This window comes from Gobio gobio, assembly GCF_949357685.1.
Source record: "Gobio gobio genome assembly, chromosome: 8".
Classification (NCBI taxonomy): Eukaryota; Metazoa; Chordata; class Actinopteri; order Cypriniformes; family Gobionidae; genus Gobio; species Gobio gobio.
The window spans coordinates 46,632,444-46,651,356 of record NC_137114.1 but is presented as its reverse complement, the minus strand read 5'-3'; the positions used below and the strand labels follow the sequence as shown (position 1 = coordinate 46,651,356).

At 39.1% G+C, this 18,913-nt stretch overlaps 1 protein-coding gene across 3 annotated transcripts; it reads right to left on the bottom strand.

The window, feature by feature from the left end:
- Nucleotides 1-5,527: 5,527 nt before the first annotated feature.
- On the bottom strand, nucleotides 5,528-13,661 carry LOC307129910 (uncharacterized protein). 3 transcript variants are annotated; one of them, XM_079822711.1, is made up of 3 exons: nucleotides 13,510-13,661; nucleotides 12,787-13,035; nucleotides 5,528-6,840 (listed from the first exon to the last, which is right to left on the bottom strand). In XM_079822711.1, exons 2-3 carry the CDS (start codon nucleotides 12,869-12,871, stop codon nucleotides 5,912-5,914), a joined length of 1,014 nt encoding a protein of 337 aa, XP_079678837.1. In that variant the 5' UTR covers nucleotides 12,872-13,035; nucleotides 13,510-13,661; the 3' UTR covers nucleotides 5,528-5,911. The 3 variants fall into 3 exon arrangements, with proteins under 3 accessions (XP_079678837.1, XP_079678838.1, XP_079678839.1); XM_079822712.1 differs by having other exon boundaries at nucleotides 5,642-6,840; nucleotides 12,787-13,321; XM_079822713.1 differs by lacking the exon at nucleotides 13,510-13,661 and having other exon boundaries at nucleotides 5,642-6,840; nucleotides 12,746-12,827.
- Nucleotides 13,662-18,913: the final 5,252 nt, after the last annotated feature.

The following is an 18,913-nucleotide window of genomic DNA, read 5'->3' as shown; positions in this document are numbered from 1 at the left end:
GTAGCCAATTGTGACAATAATTATCCCACAACGGTTTTCTAATTTCCCATATTTAGTAGAACTGCAAACATTGCTACAGAGGTTTTAATAATAGGAAATATGATTCTATTCTAATATATATATATATATATATATATATATATATATATATCCAAAAGAAAAATTAATTAAAAAAAGACTTGATGGGAGTGGATGCGCAGCTAGCTGATAAGTCTTTATAATGTCTTGCCTGTTTTTACACAAATTGTTTTGCTATATTTTATTTTTGTATTATATTTACATATTTCTATATTTACAGTAGGCAAAATTGGTCAGGGAATAAGACATGCATATGTACAATCCTTCAGTCATTCACCTTACTCATAAATGTATGCGTTTTAAATGCCAGTGGCTCATGTGATAGTAATATAGATCTTAGTAGTATTTAAAGTGATATAACATTCTATAAACAACTGTACAGATCATTCTCTGCTTTCTCCGGCTCTCTGCACTGGCATCTATGAACACACTCGCTAGATTCAAAATCCAACATGGTGGCCAAATGCAACTAGCCCTTTTTTTCTGTATATTACCTATCAGGTGATGTGTTATATAGCTGTTTGTGAATCTAAAAGGTCTGCAAAGTTTTAAAGATCGACGTGCACAACAAATAAAGATATTTTCCCCTAAAACAAACAATTTTTCTGAGTCGTCAGCTATTCTAGTCTCTAAAATTTGCATAATACCAGCCTATCTTCTTCATTGTCTGCCTGTGAACAATCAATGTGTACTTTGAGCCGCCCTCAAACACTGTAGTTGTAGCTGAGACTGGAAGAGTTTGGTTCGTGTTGTAGACATGTTGAGAACACAAATATTATATATATATATATATATATATATATATATATATATATATATATATATATATATATATATATATATATATATATATATATATATATATATATATTAGTGGTGGGCATAGATAATTTTTTTTTATCTAGATTAATTCCAAGATTAATCTAGATTAAAATGGCTCATTTGAATTCTGCCGAAGGCATTCAGAATGTGTGCTCGTAAGTGATCGTTTGTCTTTTTGTAGTTTGAATAATAAATAACTTCTGTCCCTTTAAAGGATTAGTTCACTTTTAAATAAACTTTTGCTGTTAATTTACTCACCCCCATGTCATCCAAGATGTCCATCCATTTCTTTCTTCAGTCAAAAAGAAATTAAGGTTTTTTGATGAAAACATTCCAGGATATTTCTCCATATAATGGATTTATATGGAGAAATCCTTCCGGCGGGTGAACGTCCGTAAAGCTGCGGGTCCAGACGGGATTCCCGGCCGCGTCATCAGAGCGTGCGCGCGCCAACTGGCTGGAGTTTTCACGGACATTTTTAACCTGTCCCTCTCCCTGTCTGTGGTCCCCACATGCTTCAAAACGTCCACCATTGTTCCTGTACCGAAGCAAGCAAAAACCACCTGCTTAAACGACTGGCGTCCTGTTGCTCTGACCCCCATCATCAGCAAATGCTTTGAGAGACTAGTCAGAAACCACATCTGCTCTGTTCTCCCCCCCTCACTGGACCCACTGCAGTTTGCATACCGCAAAAACCGCTCCACCGATGATGCCATTTCATCAACAATTCACACTGCTCTCTCCCACCTGGAAAAGAGGAACACATATGTGAGAATGCTGTTTGTAGACTACAGCTCAGCATTCAACACCATTGTGCCCTCCATACTTGACATGAAACTCCGGGCTCTCGGCTTAAACAGCCTGTTATGCAGCTGGATCCTGGACTTCCTGTCAAACAGACGCCAGGTGGTCAGAATGGGCAGTAACATCTCCTCACCACTGACTCTCAACACTGGAGCCCCTCAGGGCTGTGTTCTCAGCCCACTCCTGTACTCTTTGTACACACATGACTGTGTGGCAACCCACAGCTCCAACACCATCATCAAGTTTGCTGACGATACGACGGTGGTAGGTCTCATCACTGACAATGATGAAACGGCCTACAGAGAGGAGGTGCACACTCTGACATGGTGGTGTCAGGAGCACAACCTCTCCCTCAACGTCAGCAAGACCAAGGAGCTGGTGGTCGACTTCAGGAGGAATGAGAGAGAACACCGCCCCATCACCATCGATGGAGCACCGGTGGAGAGAGTCAGCAGCTTCAAGTTCCTCGGTGTCCACATCACAGAGGAACTCTCATGGTCCGTCCACTCCGAGGCCGTTGTGAAGAAGGCTCATCAGCGCCTTTTCTTCCTGCGACGGCTGAGGAGGTTTGGAATGAGCCGCCACATCCTCACACGGTTCTACAGCAGCACCATAGAGAGCCTGCTGACTGGCTGCATCACCACCTGGTACGGCAACAGTACCGCCCGCAGCCGCAAAGCCCTGCAAAGGGTAGTGCGCACGGCCAGCTGCATCATCGGAGGTGAGCTTCCCTCCCTCCAGGACATTTACGCCAGGCGATGTGTGAAGAGAGCTCAGAGGATCATCAGAGACTCTAGCCACCCGAGCCATGGGCTGCTCTCACTGCTGCCATCAGGCAGACGGTACCGCAGCATCAGAACACGCACCAGCCGACTCCAGAACAGCTTCTTCCCACAAACAATCAGACTCCTTAACTCTTGACCCATCAGGATCATAACACACACCGGACAGAATATCACTCAGCACAACCCACTGTAGATACACACACATTATATACACATTTATTATAATTTATTATTTATCATTTATCATATAGCACCTATTGTACATTGGATCTCTACTGTGAATAATAATGGATACTGTACATTGTATATTATTATTACTATTATAGCTTAATGTATACTGTTTAATGTATGTTTAGTGTATATTGTTTAAAGTATATGTATATTGTAAGTATGTGTATATTGGTTAAAGCTGTGAGAACTACACTCACATTGTGTAAATTATTTATTGTAGTGTTTACTGTGCTGTGAGTAATTGTGGGCGCATCAGATGTGTAATCTGATGCTGCTTTAAATGTTGTACATGTCATGACTGCTATGTTGCTCGGAACTGCACCAAGAATTTCACCTGCTGTTGCACTTGTGTACATGGCTGTGTGACAATAAAGTGATTTGATTTGATTTTGATTTGATTTGATTTCAATGGGCTCCAAACGGTTCAAGGTCCAAATGAAAGTTTCAGTGCAGCTTCAAAGGGCTTTAAACAATACCAAACGATATCAGACGATGAATAAGAGTCTTATCTAGCGAAACGATCAGTTTCTGCGAGAAACCAAGCAGTATTTATGCTAATATTTTACCTCATCAGTCGAATGTGATAATCTCTGAGCTCAGCCATTACTTCCCTGAAGTGAGGTCAAATATGAGCATGGTCATAGATATATTGATCGTAGATGCCTCATTTTACTGATAAGTGCAGGCGCTAATGAGGCATCTACGTATACATCTATGACCAGGCTCGTATTTGACCTCACTTAGCGGAAGTTGTGGCTGAGCTCAGAGATGATCACGTTCGTCTGATAAGAGGTAAAATAATAGCATAAATACTGCTCTGTTTCTCGTAGAACCTGATCGTGTCGTAGATAAGACCCTTATTCATCGTCTGGTATCGTTTAAAGCCCTTTGAAGCTGCACTGAAACTGTCATTTGGACCTTGAACCATTTGTAGCCCATTGAAGTCCATTATATAGAGAAATATCCTGGAATATTTTCATCAAAAACCTTAATTTCTTTTCGACTGCAGAAAGAAAGACATTGACATCTTGGATGACATGGGGGTGAGTAAATTATCAGCAAAAGTTCATTTAAAAGTGAACTAATCCTTTAAGACCTGACGCACACATGGATCCCACTGTTCCTGGGAGCTGGTTATGACTGTGTTTACGTTAAAACTCGCGTAGATGGGCATTGAGATATTTTTGAGTGTATTTGACCATTAATAAGCAGGAAAAAGGAGCTCTGAGCTTTTTGCACTTGTATGTCAGAGGCGGCTTTATAACGGTATGTGTGTGCACTTCAGATGCGAGCGCGAAATCTGCGGGAATTAGTAGAATTAACGTTATGTGCAACCCCGCGCGAAATTCAGACCCGTCACGCCAACACTTACACGCGGTCATGAGAATAAATCCAGCAGAACACCCGTTCGCCATGTTCAGAGGATTAAACGGACTGAATGAGAGGAGGCGGATGCGTGTCAACTTGCTGTCGGTCGGAGAGGAGAGGAGAGCGCAGCTGATATCGATACTGTAGAAAATGAGTATTGTATCGTTTCAGATATTTCAGTATCAATACATAGCGAAATATGGATAATTTTGACAACACTAGTAGACATACACACAGGTTCTTTCTCTCGCCCCCTAGAGTGCAATTCGGCTAGGCACGCATCCGCGCTAAAATATCAAGGTGAAAGTCATCATAGCTTGCGTAGTATAGACCCAGCTCCCAACCCAACTTTGTGAATAGATTAACGGCGATATCTTTTTTATCGCCCGATAAGAGTCTCACGTTAACTCAGCACGTTAACAACCCACCACTAATATATATTATATATATATATTATATATATTATATATATATATATATATATATATATATATATATATATATATATATATAGATATAGATACATACAAACACGTCTATAGACGTATAGACTATAATACATTAAGCGCTCACTCAAGTACTGGGGAGCTATACCATTTAGTGCTTTGTAAGTAATTGGCAAGATTTTAAAATGTATGCAATGTTTAATAGGCAGCCAGTGCAGTGTTGACAGAACTGGGCCAATATGGTCATACTTCCTGGTTCTAATAAGAACTCGAGCTGCTGCGTTTTGGACCAGCTGGAGTTTGTTTATTAAGCGAGCAGGGCAACCACCCAGTAGAGCATTACAATAATCTAACCTTGAGGTCATGAACGCATTACTGTTCAGCATTTTGCATTGAAAGCATGTTCCGTAATTTAGATATATTTTTAAGATGGTTGAATGCAGTTTTACAGAAGCTAGAAATGGGGCTTTCAAATGAGAGATTGGTATCAAAGAGCACACCCAGGTTCCTCACTGACGACGAGGACTTGACAGAGCAGCCATCAAGTGTTAGACAGTATTCGTGCAGAGGTTTTCAGTCCAATAATTAGAAAGTTTTTTTTTTCAGAATCAAGTTGTAGGTAATTACTAGTCATCCAATTTTGAATATCAGCTATGCATGCCATTCATTTTGTGAATTGGTACGTTTCACCAGGGCGTAAAGAAATATAGAGCGGGGTATAATCAGCATAACAGTGAAAAACCAACGACATGCTTCCTATATTGCCAAAAGATTTTGGACGCCTGCCTTTACATGCACATGAACTTAAATTACTTCCTATTCTTAATCCGTGGGGTTTTAAATGGAGTTGGCCCACCCTCTGGTAACAAATTCGCATAATACCAGCCTATGGTCTTCATTGGCTGCCTGTGAACAATGTGTACTTTAACCCGCCTTCAAACACTGTAGTTGTAGCCGAGACCGGAAGTTTCCAAAAACTCCAACCATTTGGTTGACGATAGTACTGTACATCCCAGACATATTTATTACAGAATTAAGATAGAATGATAAAAAAAGCCTGTTAATGTGATTACAACTACAGTATATAACTCATTCTGTGTTAATTAAATAGATCCATCAAGATGTTTGTTTTATTTTTTCATAATTGCATGTACAATCAGAAGCTTGTATACAATATAGTACATTTAGTAAATAATTAAATTACACAAATATATCCAATTAAAAAAATAACTATCTAAATGTCAAGTGGAAAAACTGCATATTTTATCTCAAAGTATTTACTTTTTGACATGAAAACAAATGTTGCTCAAAAACATTATTTTTTTCTTCATAAAGGCATGATAAATGTCTGAAACTCTTCCCACACAGAGTACAGTGTTACGGCTTCTCTCCCGTATGAAGTCTCTCATGTGTTTTCAGGTGTGGAGACCGAGTGAAACTCTTGTCACAGTATGAGCACTTGTAAGGTTTTTCTCCAGTATGAGTTCTTAGGTGCCGTTTCAGACAGTCGGCTCTAGTAAAGCTCATCCCACATTTAAAGCACACATGATTTCTCACTTCATCATGTGTTTTCTGGTGCTGTTTAAAACTCTTCATCCGTGGGAAACTCTTTCCACAGAGAGAACACACGTAAGGCCTCTCATCTGAATGAACTTTCTGGTGGTCTTTTAGATCTGATGACAAAATAAAAAATTTCCCACATTGATCACAGTTGAATGTTTTTTCTCCTGAGTGACGGAGCAAATGTTTACTGAGACCTGATGCTTGAGAAAAACTCTTTCCACACTGAGTGCATGTATACGGTTTCTCTCCAGTGTGAACTCTTTGATGCCGTTTCAGATGACTAGATGTAGTAAAGCTCTTCCCACAGTCACAACACACATGATCTTTCACTTCACTATGTATTTTCTGGTGCAGTTTAAAACTGTCCAGCCTTGGAAATACATTTCCACACAAAGAACACAAATATGGCTTCTCATCTGAATGAACTTTCAGGTGTTGTTTTAGTTGTGATGGCAAACTAAAATCTATACCACACTGATCACAGTGTTTTTCTCCAGAGTGAATGCGCAGATGTTTTTTGAGAACTGATGTACGAGAAAAACTCTTTCCACACTCAGTGCATGTATACGGTTTCTCTCCGGTGTGAGCTCTCATGTGTCTGTTAAGGTTTCCTTTTTTCCCGAAACTCTTTCCACACTGAGAGCAGGTGTGCAGCTTATTGGCTTTTATTCCTTGCGTTTTGAAGTCACAGAGTTTCTTCATGTCATTTAGTTTGTGTTGTTGCTCCTTCAGTTCCATCTGGTCTAAAATAAACATATAAATCAGTCAGAATCAGTTCAATGAGGTTAAATGTGAAAATTAAAAGACACTTAGCAGAAAACAACACATCTTGTATCTGTCTGTGTGAGTATCAAGTATCTTTGATGTGCAAAAGTCAGTTCTGTCATTCACTTGTCAATGGGATTGAAATTGGGTTATGATCATTTAGATGCATTTCTCTATCATTTATCCTCCATATACTGATTATTATTTCACAGCTACTAAAACAGTCAACAAGAATCAAGAATGGACTAGGGCTGGTCCAAATACCATTTTTTTGAGCTTCGCGGCAGTAATCAACACTGAATAATCGAAGCTTCAGATGGTGGGGGGCTGAACATATTATTGTCTCTAATTTTTACTTTTCATGCTCATTTCTAGTCACTATTATTATGTGTCTTTGCATCTGCCTGAAAACTAATTCTAACAGGTAAGACGTAAAACGTTTTTGTGTTTTATGTAGAGTAGGCTTGCTACGACTCAACACAAATTATATCACTTGCCCACCGTGGCACCGCCCCACAGTCGTTATGATTTTTTTTTGTAGTAATAAAATAATTTAGTTGGAGTTAGAGAACAGACAATACAAAAAAAAAAACAATGTGTTTGCTTAATAAAGCATGATCCGACCGTGAGTCTCGGCAGGAGTCATTCATCATTTTTCATTCATCACGAGAACGAGGAGCTGTCTGAGATGATTGCGGAAGATTTGGTATCAAATCGAAGCATAAAAGCACCTATTTAAGGGAGTTTGTCATTTGTTTTGTTGTTGTTTTTCATGAAAAATAATAGACTAATGAACCCACAATTCAAGCAACCCGCCACCGAATTGGCACTAATTCAAAACCGAAAGTAAAATGTTCACGGCTGCACAGAGCATGCATTGTTTACTTTTGTCCGCAAGCCTCCGCATCACTGACTGACTCTGCGATGACGTCATTTTTGCCACACGGACCCTCGCACTCGTGCGGACGCGTCGAGTATAAAGCCCGGGGTATACTTCACTATACGCGTCACGCGCGTCTTTCAAAGTATAATACACCAAGGATATGCGCGGATGATCGCATTCAACACATGCGCAGTAAAAAAAAATTCTATGCTCTACCAGACATCGGAGGGCAGTATTCCAATATTTTTGCTCATCTCCCTCCATGAATTTGCCACCCTAAACACGTTTTTATACTCCTTCAAACATGAATTGTACAAATGTGGGTACTTTCTAATCTCTTCGCACAAATGCTCGTGGAGTTCGCTGTCCATTGTCGTGTTTTTCTCTTTTTTTTCCCAAGCATGTTGTTTTTAAACCGGTCTTTTCACACTCTTCTTCGACAGCGGAACACTGTGCTCAACACTGTGCGTATTGCCACCTAGTGGACTCTTCTGTACTGCTGGCGCATGCGCTGTTGCACACAGACAGCTGTGAGCCCTCTGCATGACGAAAATTACATCATGCAGACGTGCACGAACGCGGACGGCCGAAGTATACCCGGGCTTAAACAAGGCTTTACGGACGAACTGTCTTTCATTCGTGGCGTGCGTCTCAATCATATACCGATCAATGCCTGATCAGTGCCCTGAATACTGAACTAGAGAGCTGATTGACTAGGGCGCGCATTTACTAATGAACGGTCATTCATTCATGGCCTCACAGAGCATGCATTTACAGACAAGCTGTCATTCACTGTGTGTGCGCACTGGCGCGTTTTCAGTTCAGTTTTCAGTTGCGTTATGAAAGCCCGAGCGGTCGTGTGCATGTTACTTTCGGTTAAATAGAATTAGTGATTTAAAAGCCCCCGTCGGTGGTATCGGTATTACCGGTGTTGTCACACGAAGATTAACCGGTGGGAAAATTTCCTCACCGTCACATCCCTAATGTAGGGCAAAACAACCCTTTAAAAAAAGGATTCAATAGATGTGGGAGCTGAATACATAAACAAAACAAAACCAAGACGACAACAACCAGATAAAATGTATGTTGGAAATCATCTTAGCTTCTTTATTAACACTCAAAACTGAAGGTCGCACTGGCTACAAATGCATCAATATGGAATACTTTGTACACCACCGCATAAGTTAAAACCTATTTCTTCTGACATTTAGCCACCAGAATTTCAAAGGCCCGCTTCCTTCGTTTGGCTGCATGGCTCGCTCATTCCTCTCACCCCCTCTCGCTCAACCCATAATTCCCTCTGTGATATGCTGGTTTGAAAATATGTGAAATTAGTAGGGCTGCCCCTGACTAAAGTTCTCTACTGGACTAGTATTTGTTCATTTAAGCCATTAGTTGATGACTAAGTACACATTTATATTAGGCTAATTGAATTACTTAAATATATACTGGAGAGAATTCTAAACGAGCGTTTAGCCTATTCCGCACTCAAGCGAATGCATAAAGCTTGCCACAAAGAACAGCAAAAGTAATGAATTTGTCAAAAATAGCAAGGAGACAATATAATTATTTTTATTTTATTAATAAACTAGGTTTTTTCTTTGTCATTATCGGTTGCAAAGATGAAGTTGAAGAAGCCGACTCGTCAACTCTCCAGTAATGGTAGTGGATGTACCAAGAGAGTACTTGCACCATTTCTTTTCGTTTTGAATTGTTCTGTTTAAAAGTAGACATTTCAAGCTTTCTACAGACATATTTCTTGAGTTTCGGTTCATTAATTAGACACGCTCTAGTACATGATTAGCGCCATGATTATATTGTTATATCTGCTATATTTGCATATTTATTAAATCTAGGCAAATTGGTTGATGAAACATTGATCAAAATTAAGATACAATTTATACAAAACAAAATCCACTTTAAAGAAAGGCTTTCTACAAAACAAAACTTAAAGAAGTGGTCAAAATATTTTCTGATCCACTGTCTCCCAACATATTGTGCATCTTATGTGTCCTATACTCATGCTGTTCACGTTTTCATAATCAACAGATAAAATTATATAAAAAATAATATTATAATATTTAAACATAAATATGAAACAAATTTTTTTCTACAAGTATAGTGCAATACAGTGAGCGGTTCATGAGTGTAGTGTTCACTTGGGCCTTGAGCGATTGAGTGGAACGAGCTGGCATAGAGCAGAATATTGAGCTGTGCCCCACACTGCTACGCTCACATGCTCTGGTTACTTTGATCAGGCAGAACACTGGTTACATCACTTGCCCACCGCGGCACCACCCCCACCATCATTTTGAAATATTATAGTAGTAAATATAATTTACATTTATGCATTTGGCAGACGCTTTTAACCAAAGCGACTTACGTTGCATTCTAGGTACACATTTTTTACATTTTGTCAGTGCTTGCTTCAGGGTATCTGCAGGTTTCACCAAGTCAAATGTAAGACTTTTTAAGACCTTTTCAAGACCATTATGAATTAAATTTAAAACCTATATCACGCAATAAAAAATTTTTTTACAAAAAGGAAATGCAGAATCACAAAATTACTTGCAAGGCATATTAATTTATTCAAATTGAAAAAAGTATTAGTAAACTTGCACTTCCTCATAGCTCAATCCCACCAGGATTAATATGCAAACACACTACCGGTCAAAAGTTTGAGAACGTTAACATTTTTTTAATGTTTTTACATTCTGCTCACCAATGCTGCATTTATGTTATTAAAAATACAAAAAAGCTGTAATATTGTGACAGTTCTGTTGTGCCTGTTCTCTATGTGAATAAATAGTAAAGTGTCATTTATTCCTGTGATCAAAGCTGAATTTATCATCATTACTCTGAACCATGTACCCATCCACCAGAAAAGCATTTATCTGAAATAGAAAGTAAAAAAAAAATATTTCTGAAGGATTATGTGACTCTACAGTCTGGAGTAATGATGCTGAAAATTCAGCTTTGAATCTCAGAAATAAATTGCATTTTAAAATATATATTGAAATATAAAAGTTATTTTAAATTGTAAAATAAAAATTTCACAATAATACTGTTTTTGCTGTATTTTGGATCAAATAAATGCAGCCTTGGTGAGAAGAGACTTCTTTAAAAACATTTTTAAAATTCTTACCAGTCTCAAACTTTTGACCGGTAGTGTGTGTGTATGTATATACATTTTGTTTGTGAGATCAAAATTACTGATTTTGTGGTGGTCATTTTCAGAAATGTGCACTTCTTTTTGTTTTGTTTTGTTTTTTCATAATTAGGATGCCACATTTACCATTTCATTATGTTAGATGCACAATAGTCACACATGGCAATAAAACAAACAAAATGCATGAATCTTGTTTGACAATAGGACAAATAAATAAATACAACTTAAATATACAGATACAAACAGTGCTTTAAGTTTAGGTAGGCTACTGTTTGTTTTTCCCCATTGTTGTTGTTTGATTAATATTAACTACACAGAGAGGAGGGGGTATAGGCTAGGCTATATTGGGTTGCTTTCACTTTAAGACCTACAGTAATGTGTCTAGATTCAGTACACCCGCACCAGCGCTGACAGGCGGGAAACGCCTGCACAGAATCCGCGGCCAGTCTGACATTGGTCCGTTTGTCAGTAGCGAATGAGTTCGGGGTTTACATCGCTTTTTAAACTCTTTTTTTAGTGCTATCGGGCATATCATACTTTTATGATCATTGGTCATTATGTGACATGGCAGGTAAGAAAGATTCGCCTTTGCTTTCACGATCGCGGAACTGGAAGAACTGGAGAACTGTCAGCTGAAGAATAAAATCTGTTTTATGTGTTTGTGGTACAATCCGAAAGAGCCTCGCGCCAATAACAGGAAAGCTGATTGGCTGCAATATAACATGCATGTTGGTCTCTCACTAGCAAAAAACGAACTACAACACACACACACACACACACTCTCTCTCTAAAACGCTGCGGGAGCATTTCAATGAGCAAGAGGTAGCGTTACATGGACGTAGGAAAAGTAAGACCCGTTTAAAATTATTTAAGACCTAGAACTCAATACTTCAGCGAATTTAAGACTTTTTAAGGCGTTAACATTTTGATTTTGAATTTAAAGACATTTAAGACTTTTTGAGATCCCGCGGGTACCCTGTTGAATCGATCCCTGGGAATCGAACCCATGACCTTAGACCTTGGCATTGCTCACGCCATTGCTCTATTGTTTGAGCTACAGGAAAGCCTTAGTTTAGTTAGAGAACAGATTAACTAGATTAAAAACTGAATGTGCAGTGTCAACCGAACAAGAGTCGCAGCACAAGTCAGATTTCATTTATCAGAGAGGGAAAAGCTGACTGACAAGATGATCGCGGAAGAGTTGATTTCAAAGTGAAATGTAAAAGCGCCTATTTAAGGGAGTTTGACATTGTATGGTTTTGTTGTTGTGTTTTTCATTAAGAATAATGGACTAATGAACCCACAATTCAAGCAACCCGCCCCCAAATTGGCGCTAATTCTAAACCGAAAGTAAAATGCGCACAGCCGGACAGTGCACAAGCGCTGTAATGTGACGTTAGGGAAAATTTCCTCACCGTCACATCTTTTACCCTAACGGGTAAAAAAGGATAAAACATTTTGATTCTAATATTCTATTATCCACAATGTCAAACCAACGCTGCTTAATCCAAAACGCAAGTTGTGCACTCAGACAGAGAATACTCAGTTGCAGGGAATACTTGGCTAAGAAGAAGCAAATATATTTATTAAGTATAACGAGGTTGGATTACTATTCAACTGTCCATCCTATTAAACACGGCAAGGCTATATCAGATAATTGTTAAATAGATACATAAATAAATAAAAAAAAGAGTATTGTATTTCGCCAGATTTTATAGTGTAAACATATTCAAGCACGAATGAGAACCGTTTCAAAGAGGATGACGTATTTGCGAGAAAAAAGCCCCCTGAATATTTGAATCCCAAAACTGAAAATCGAATATCAACCCACCGGAACAAATATTCTGGTCCTGCCCTAGAATGGACACCAACCTGTTTGTTCCTCAGTATCTTCATGTTTTATTCCGGATGGTTCTGGACCACTCATATCTTCAATCTCCTCTTTAATAAACTCCATCTTTAACAGTCACACAGATTTCAGCTGCTACACCTGGAGTTTGTCCTTCTCTTGTAGGATGATGTGAATATTCCCAGTATTTATTGGTGAATTGTTGTGGGAGGGGCTTCACTGCAGGTGTGAACTGTGATCACTGTGAGATACTGACGCCCACAGGACCAGATCTGGAGAAATCAAAGATAAATTACTGAATTTATGTTGGATTACTTATATACACTTACATTAAGCGAACACATGTTTTCTATCAGGAATATGGAGCATTTTGATACAAGTTACAATAAATACAATACAATACAATAAATTGCATTTAAAACAAGGTTTGTACAACTTCTGTCCAAAGTCTGAGAGAAACAACAGGACCATCATGTTTAACTGAGCTGCTGAAAAGCCTCTTTGTCTCCAAAAGTTCCCTGTTTTCCCCTCATTCATTATGCTGATGTCTGAGATCTTCTGTAAAGTGGCACATTAAGCACATTTTATTGGTGTAATAGAGTCAGAGTCTGTGAAAAACTCTCTGCCAACATATTATTACACTCTAATAATAAACCAGGACACACATTTCATGACATTGGTCCTTTAACATGTAAACTCTGGAGCTGATTAATGTTAAACTCTGTAATCTGAGAAACATCTCTCACCTGCAGACTGGAAATATAAGGCATCCGGGGAAAGATTCCACATTTGTCCTTCATTCACGATCGTTAACAGCGTCGCTTTCAGCTTCAATCTGGTGAAAGTTTCAGAGCTTCTTCTCGGCTCGTCTCTTCTTCTTAATTTAATGCCGGTTGTCAGATCAGCTTTCGGTGCATTACCGCCACCACCTGAGCTGGAGTGTGGAAGTTTCTGACCGTCTCTCGCGCTTCTCTCTTCTGCGCATCCTCAGTGCGCGCGATGTCCTGTTTCTTAAAGGGGCCGCTTATATATATACATATACATATATATTGTATTTATACATATACATATATATATATATAGTGTCCCTTTTATGCTTTTTCGAATACTACATTTAATACAAATAATACATTTCAGGCCGTGTGTTATACAGCTGTTTGTGGATGTAAAAGGTCAACGTGCACAACAAATAAAGAAAAACAACACTTTGAGGCACGTCAAAAGGTTGAGGACTTTTTACTGTTTGTATCACTGAGTGAGTATAAGTGCTGAAGAAGATCCAGAGCTGAAATAAAGTATGATAATAGGCATTTGGTTTCTAATACACAAACAAAATTAGGAACATTTAAAATAGCATAATAGGGACACTTTAATCTCTGCACTGTTACAGAGCAAATACACTATCACCATAGATATGACATGGGCTTGACATTAACTTTTTTGCTCACCAGCCACTGTGGCTAGAAGTTTTCCAAAGTTACTAGCCACTCAGCATTTTCACTGGCCACAATTTTGTTGTTGGGAAATTTAGTTTTATGTTATTAAAGTTGACAAAGGTCTGATAAAATTTACTTGAGCTTTTGCTCCCCTTTTAAATGTACAGGGCATTCAGAAAGTATTCACAGCGCTTCACTTTTTCCAAATTGTTGTGTTACAGCCTTATTCCAAAATGGACCAAGTGACCAATAACCCGATGGTCACTCTGTCATTGCTCCAGCTTTCTCTGTGGAGAGAGAGAACTTTCCAGAAGAACAACCATCTCTGCAGCACTTCACCAATCAGGCGTGTATGGTAGAGTGGCCAGACGGAAGCCACTCCTCAGTAAAAGGCCGCCTGCAGTTTGCCAAAAGGCACGTGAAGGACCATGAGAAACAAAAGTCTCTGGTCTGATTACACAACGATTGAACTCTTTGGCCTGAATGGCAAGCGTCATGTCTGGAGGAAAAGAGGCACGGCTCATCACCTGGCCAATACCATCCCGACAGTGAAGCATGGAGGTGGCAGCATCATGCTGTGGGGATGTTTTTCAGTGACAGGAACTGGGAGACTAGTCAGGATCAAGGGAAAGATGAATGCAGCAATGCACAGAGACACCCTTGATGAAAACCTGCTCCAGAGAGCTCTGGACCTCAGACTGGGGCGAAGGTTCATCTTCCAACAGGACAACGACCCTGAGCACACAGCCAAGATAACAAAGGAGTGGCTACGGGACAACTCTGTGAATGTCCTTGAGTGGTCCAGCCAGAGCTCAGACTTGAACCCGATTGAACATCTCAGGAGAGATCTGAAAATGGCTGTGCACTGACGCTCCCCATCCAACCTGATGGAGCTTGAGAGGTCCTGCAAAGAAGCATGGGAGAAACTGCCCAAAAATAGATGTAGCATCATACTCAAAAAGACTTGAGGCTGTAATTGGTGCCAAAGGTGCTTCAACAAAGAATTGAGCAAAGGCTGTGAATACTTATGTACATATGATTTTTTTCCAACATTTATAATTAGCAAATATTTCAAACAAACTTCTTTCATGTTGTCATTATGGGGTGTTTTTTGTAGAATTGAGGAAAAAAATACATATATATATCTAATTCTAGAAAGAACTATTTAGTAGTGTTGTAGTCAAGACCACCTAAACCGAGACCAAGACAAGACCAAGACTTTGAAGGGTCGAGACCAAGTCAAGACCAAGACAGGCAGAGACCGAGTCAAGACCAAGACCATTTTAAGTCCCCACACTGCATGACACACTTATGATAAAATGTGTAATATGCATATGATTGGCTTACGTCATGATTGACAGCTGAGATGCTTCGCTGAGTGAAGTTGTCTCTGAGCCACAGGATTTTTGAAAGGAGCTTTAATTTCTACATTTCCATAACTGTTTATTTAACACCAACATAATGAATTGTTCTGCATCTGCGAGTGTGGACTGGCTTTTGATATCGCGGCTCTACATCCTACTCTCTACTGCGCAGACTCTGTCTCAAATCTGTACAAGATGTCAGCGCCATATTCAGACTTTGGCGGCTTCACTTTTCTTCAGTGAGTCCATATTTTTTTTACGGTCTATGGAGGACAGAAACACCCAACTGACACTGACAGAGGGCCTGTGCTTTCTGCTTGAATGTTTGTTTAGTGAAAAAAGCGTATATATATAGTATACTATATATAGTATACTATATATATATATATATATATATATATATATATATATATATATATATATATATATTATACTATATATAGTATACTATATATAAATATATATATATATATATATATATATATATATATATATATATATATATATATATATATATATATATATATATATATATATATATATATATATATATATATATAGGTGCTGGTCATATAATTAGAATATCATCAAAAAGTTGATTTATTTGACTAATTCCATGCAAATAGTGAAACTTGTATATTATATTAATTCCTTACACACAGACTGATATATTTCAAATGTTTATTTCTTTTAATTTTGATGATTATAACTGATAACTAAGGAAAATCCCAAATTCAGTATCTCAGAAAATTAGAATATAGTTAAAAGGTTCAATATTGAAGACACAGGCCTTTAAATGGTCTCTCAGTCTAGTTCTGTAGGCTACACAATCATGGGGAAGACTGCTGACTTGACAGTTGTCCAAAAGACGACCACTGACACCTTGCACAAGGAAGGCAAGACACAAAAGGTAATTGTAAAAGAGGCTGGCTGTTCACAGAGCTCTGTGTCCAAGCACATTAATAGAGAGGCGAAGGAAAGGAAAAGATGTGGCAGAAAAAAGTGTACAAACAATAGGGATAACCGCACCCTGGAGAGATTTGTGAAACAAAACCCATTCAAAAATGTGGGGGAGATTCACAAAGAGTGGACTGCAGCTGGAGTCAGTGCTTCAAGAACCACTACGTACAGACGTATGCAAGACATGGGTTTCAGCTGTTGCATTCCTTGTGTCAAGACACTCTTAAACAACAGACAGCGTCAGAAGCATCTCGCCTGGGCTAAAGACAAAAAGGGCTGGACTGCTGCTGAGTGGTCCAAAGTTATGTTCACTGGGGCACACAATCCACGTTGCTTGAGGTCCAGTGTAAAGTTTCCACAGTCAGTGATGGTTTGGGGTGCCATGTCATCTGCTGGTGTTGGTCCACTGAGGTCCAAGGTCAACACAGCCGTATACCAGGAAGTTTTAGAGCACTTCATGCTTCCTGCTGCTGACCAACTTTATGGAGATGCAGATTTCATTTTCCAACAGGACTTTGCACCTGCACAACGTGCACACCAACCTGCACACCTTGCACAGTGCCAACGCAACCAGTACCTGGTTTAAGGTTTTACGCAACCAGTACCATGGACCATGGTATACCTGTTCTTAATTGGTCAGCAAACTCGCCAGACATTGAAAATCTATGGGGTATTGTGAAGAGAAAGATGCCAGACCCAACAATGCAGAAGAGCTGAAGGCCACTATCAGAGCAACCTGGGCTCTCATAACACCTGAGCAGTGCCACAGACTGATCGACTCCATGCCACGCCGCAATGCTGCAGTAATTCAGGCAAAAGGAGCCCCAACTAAGTATTGAGTGCTGTACATGCTCATACTTTTCATGTTCTTACTTTTCAGTTGGCCAAGAATTCTAAAAATCCTTTCTTTGTATTGGTCTTAAGTAATATTCTAATTTTCTGAGATACTGAATTTGGGATTTTCCTTAGTTATCAGTTATAATCATCAACATTAAAAGAAATAAACATTTGAAATATATCAGTCTGTGTGTAATGAATTAATATAATATACAAGTTTCACTTTTTGAACGGAATATGTGAAATAAATCAACTTTTTGATGATATTCTAATTATATGACCAGCACCTGTACATATGTAGCGACTGAGACAAATCAAACACAATTATTTGTCCAATTTAACAAGCAATTCGTAGAGCTCACTCTGAAAGTCTATGGATCCATCCCCGAAAAGGCCCATGAGAGCAAGGAAGAGCTCTCTGGTTACAGGAAACCTAGAAACTGATAAGGTTTACGACTCAAAGGAATGTGCAGAGAGCTAAAACTGTCTTTCTGAAAAAGACAAATACATTTTTTTTAATCCATATAGCCTATACATAACCACTTGAGAAATATATAAACATATATCCATCTCATGACTTGTTTTTATAGGATTTGGTCTATGTATTAATTCAATCTCTGTTGGATTTATGTTTCAGATTTGCATACTATGGTTAACAAAAATCATGGGTATGGCATGTTTGGTGTCTACGAAGTTGTAATCTAAAGATCTGAATGATTGTGTATAGGATATGTCGATACCTGTGCAACATATTAGTATTACAAGAAACTTTAACAGTTCCTTCAGCAGCAACCAATTGGCAAAGGATCTGCTTGAGACAAAGGATCGTAAAACGGTCCCTCTGAAAGCCTGAATACGTTTGGCTCTGTGACTGAAGAGGCGGTGACCTCTTGCAGACCTTTTTAAGGAGCGATGCAATCTCTCCTCCCTCTCTCTCTTCTCCTGCTTCACGGACACGACCCGCTGTGTCTGTGGGCTCCCGCCCCGCAGGCCACCCACATGGCAGGCCTCTACACACACCGAGCCAAAGACCAGAAAGCCCAGACTCTGCACGCCACGTGCAATTTTCTCATCCTCAATGGATTCGAAGCAACTAAGCTAAATTATAATTTCTTCTTCATCCAATGCAGAAGAACTTAATCGCCACGTCAAAGCCATCGGACGGAACCCACAAACTTTCACCTGCGATTTCACCTTGGACGGTCTTCTACAGCTCAGGCTAAATGCAAGTAAAGTACGAAACAGAAGTAGTTAGTAAAACTGTAAACTCTTTGTTCAGGCAAAGAAGTTTATGAAAGGGCTGGTAAAACACATTCTTTTGAAGGCTTGATTGTGTTTGTGGGGTGCACTGTAACATGTGTTCATGCATCGTTTTTAAAAAACTGCATTATTTTTCATATATTTTACCTTTATTCTACACTGCTCTGTCCCTCCTTGTAAAAACGGTCTGATGGTTTCCGGGTTGTATGAAGCCAGTCCCTCAAAAATACGCAATGGGCTCAGATTGGTTTGCTGGCCCATTGTGTTGTGATTTGCTAACCGCCTAGTGCACG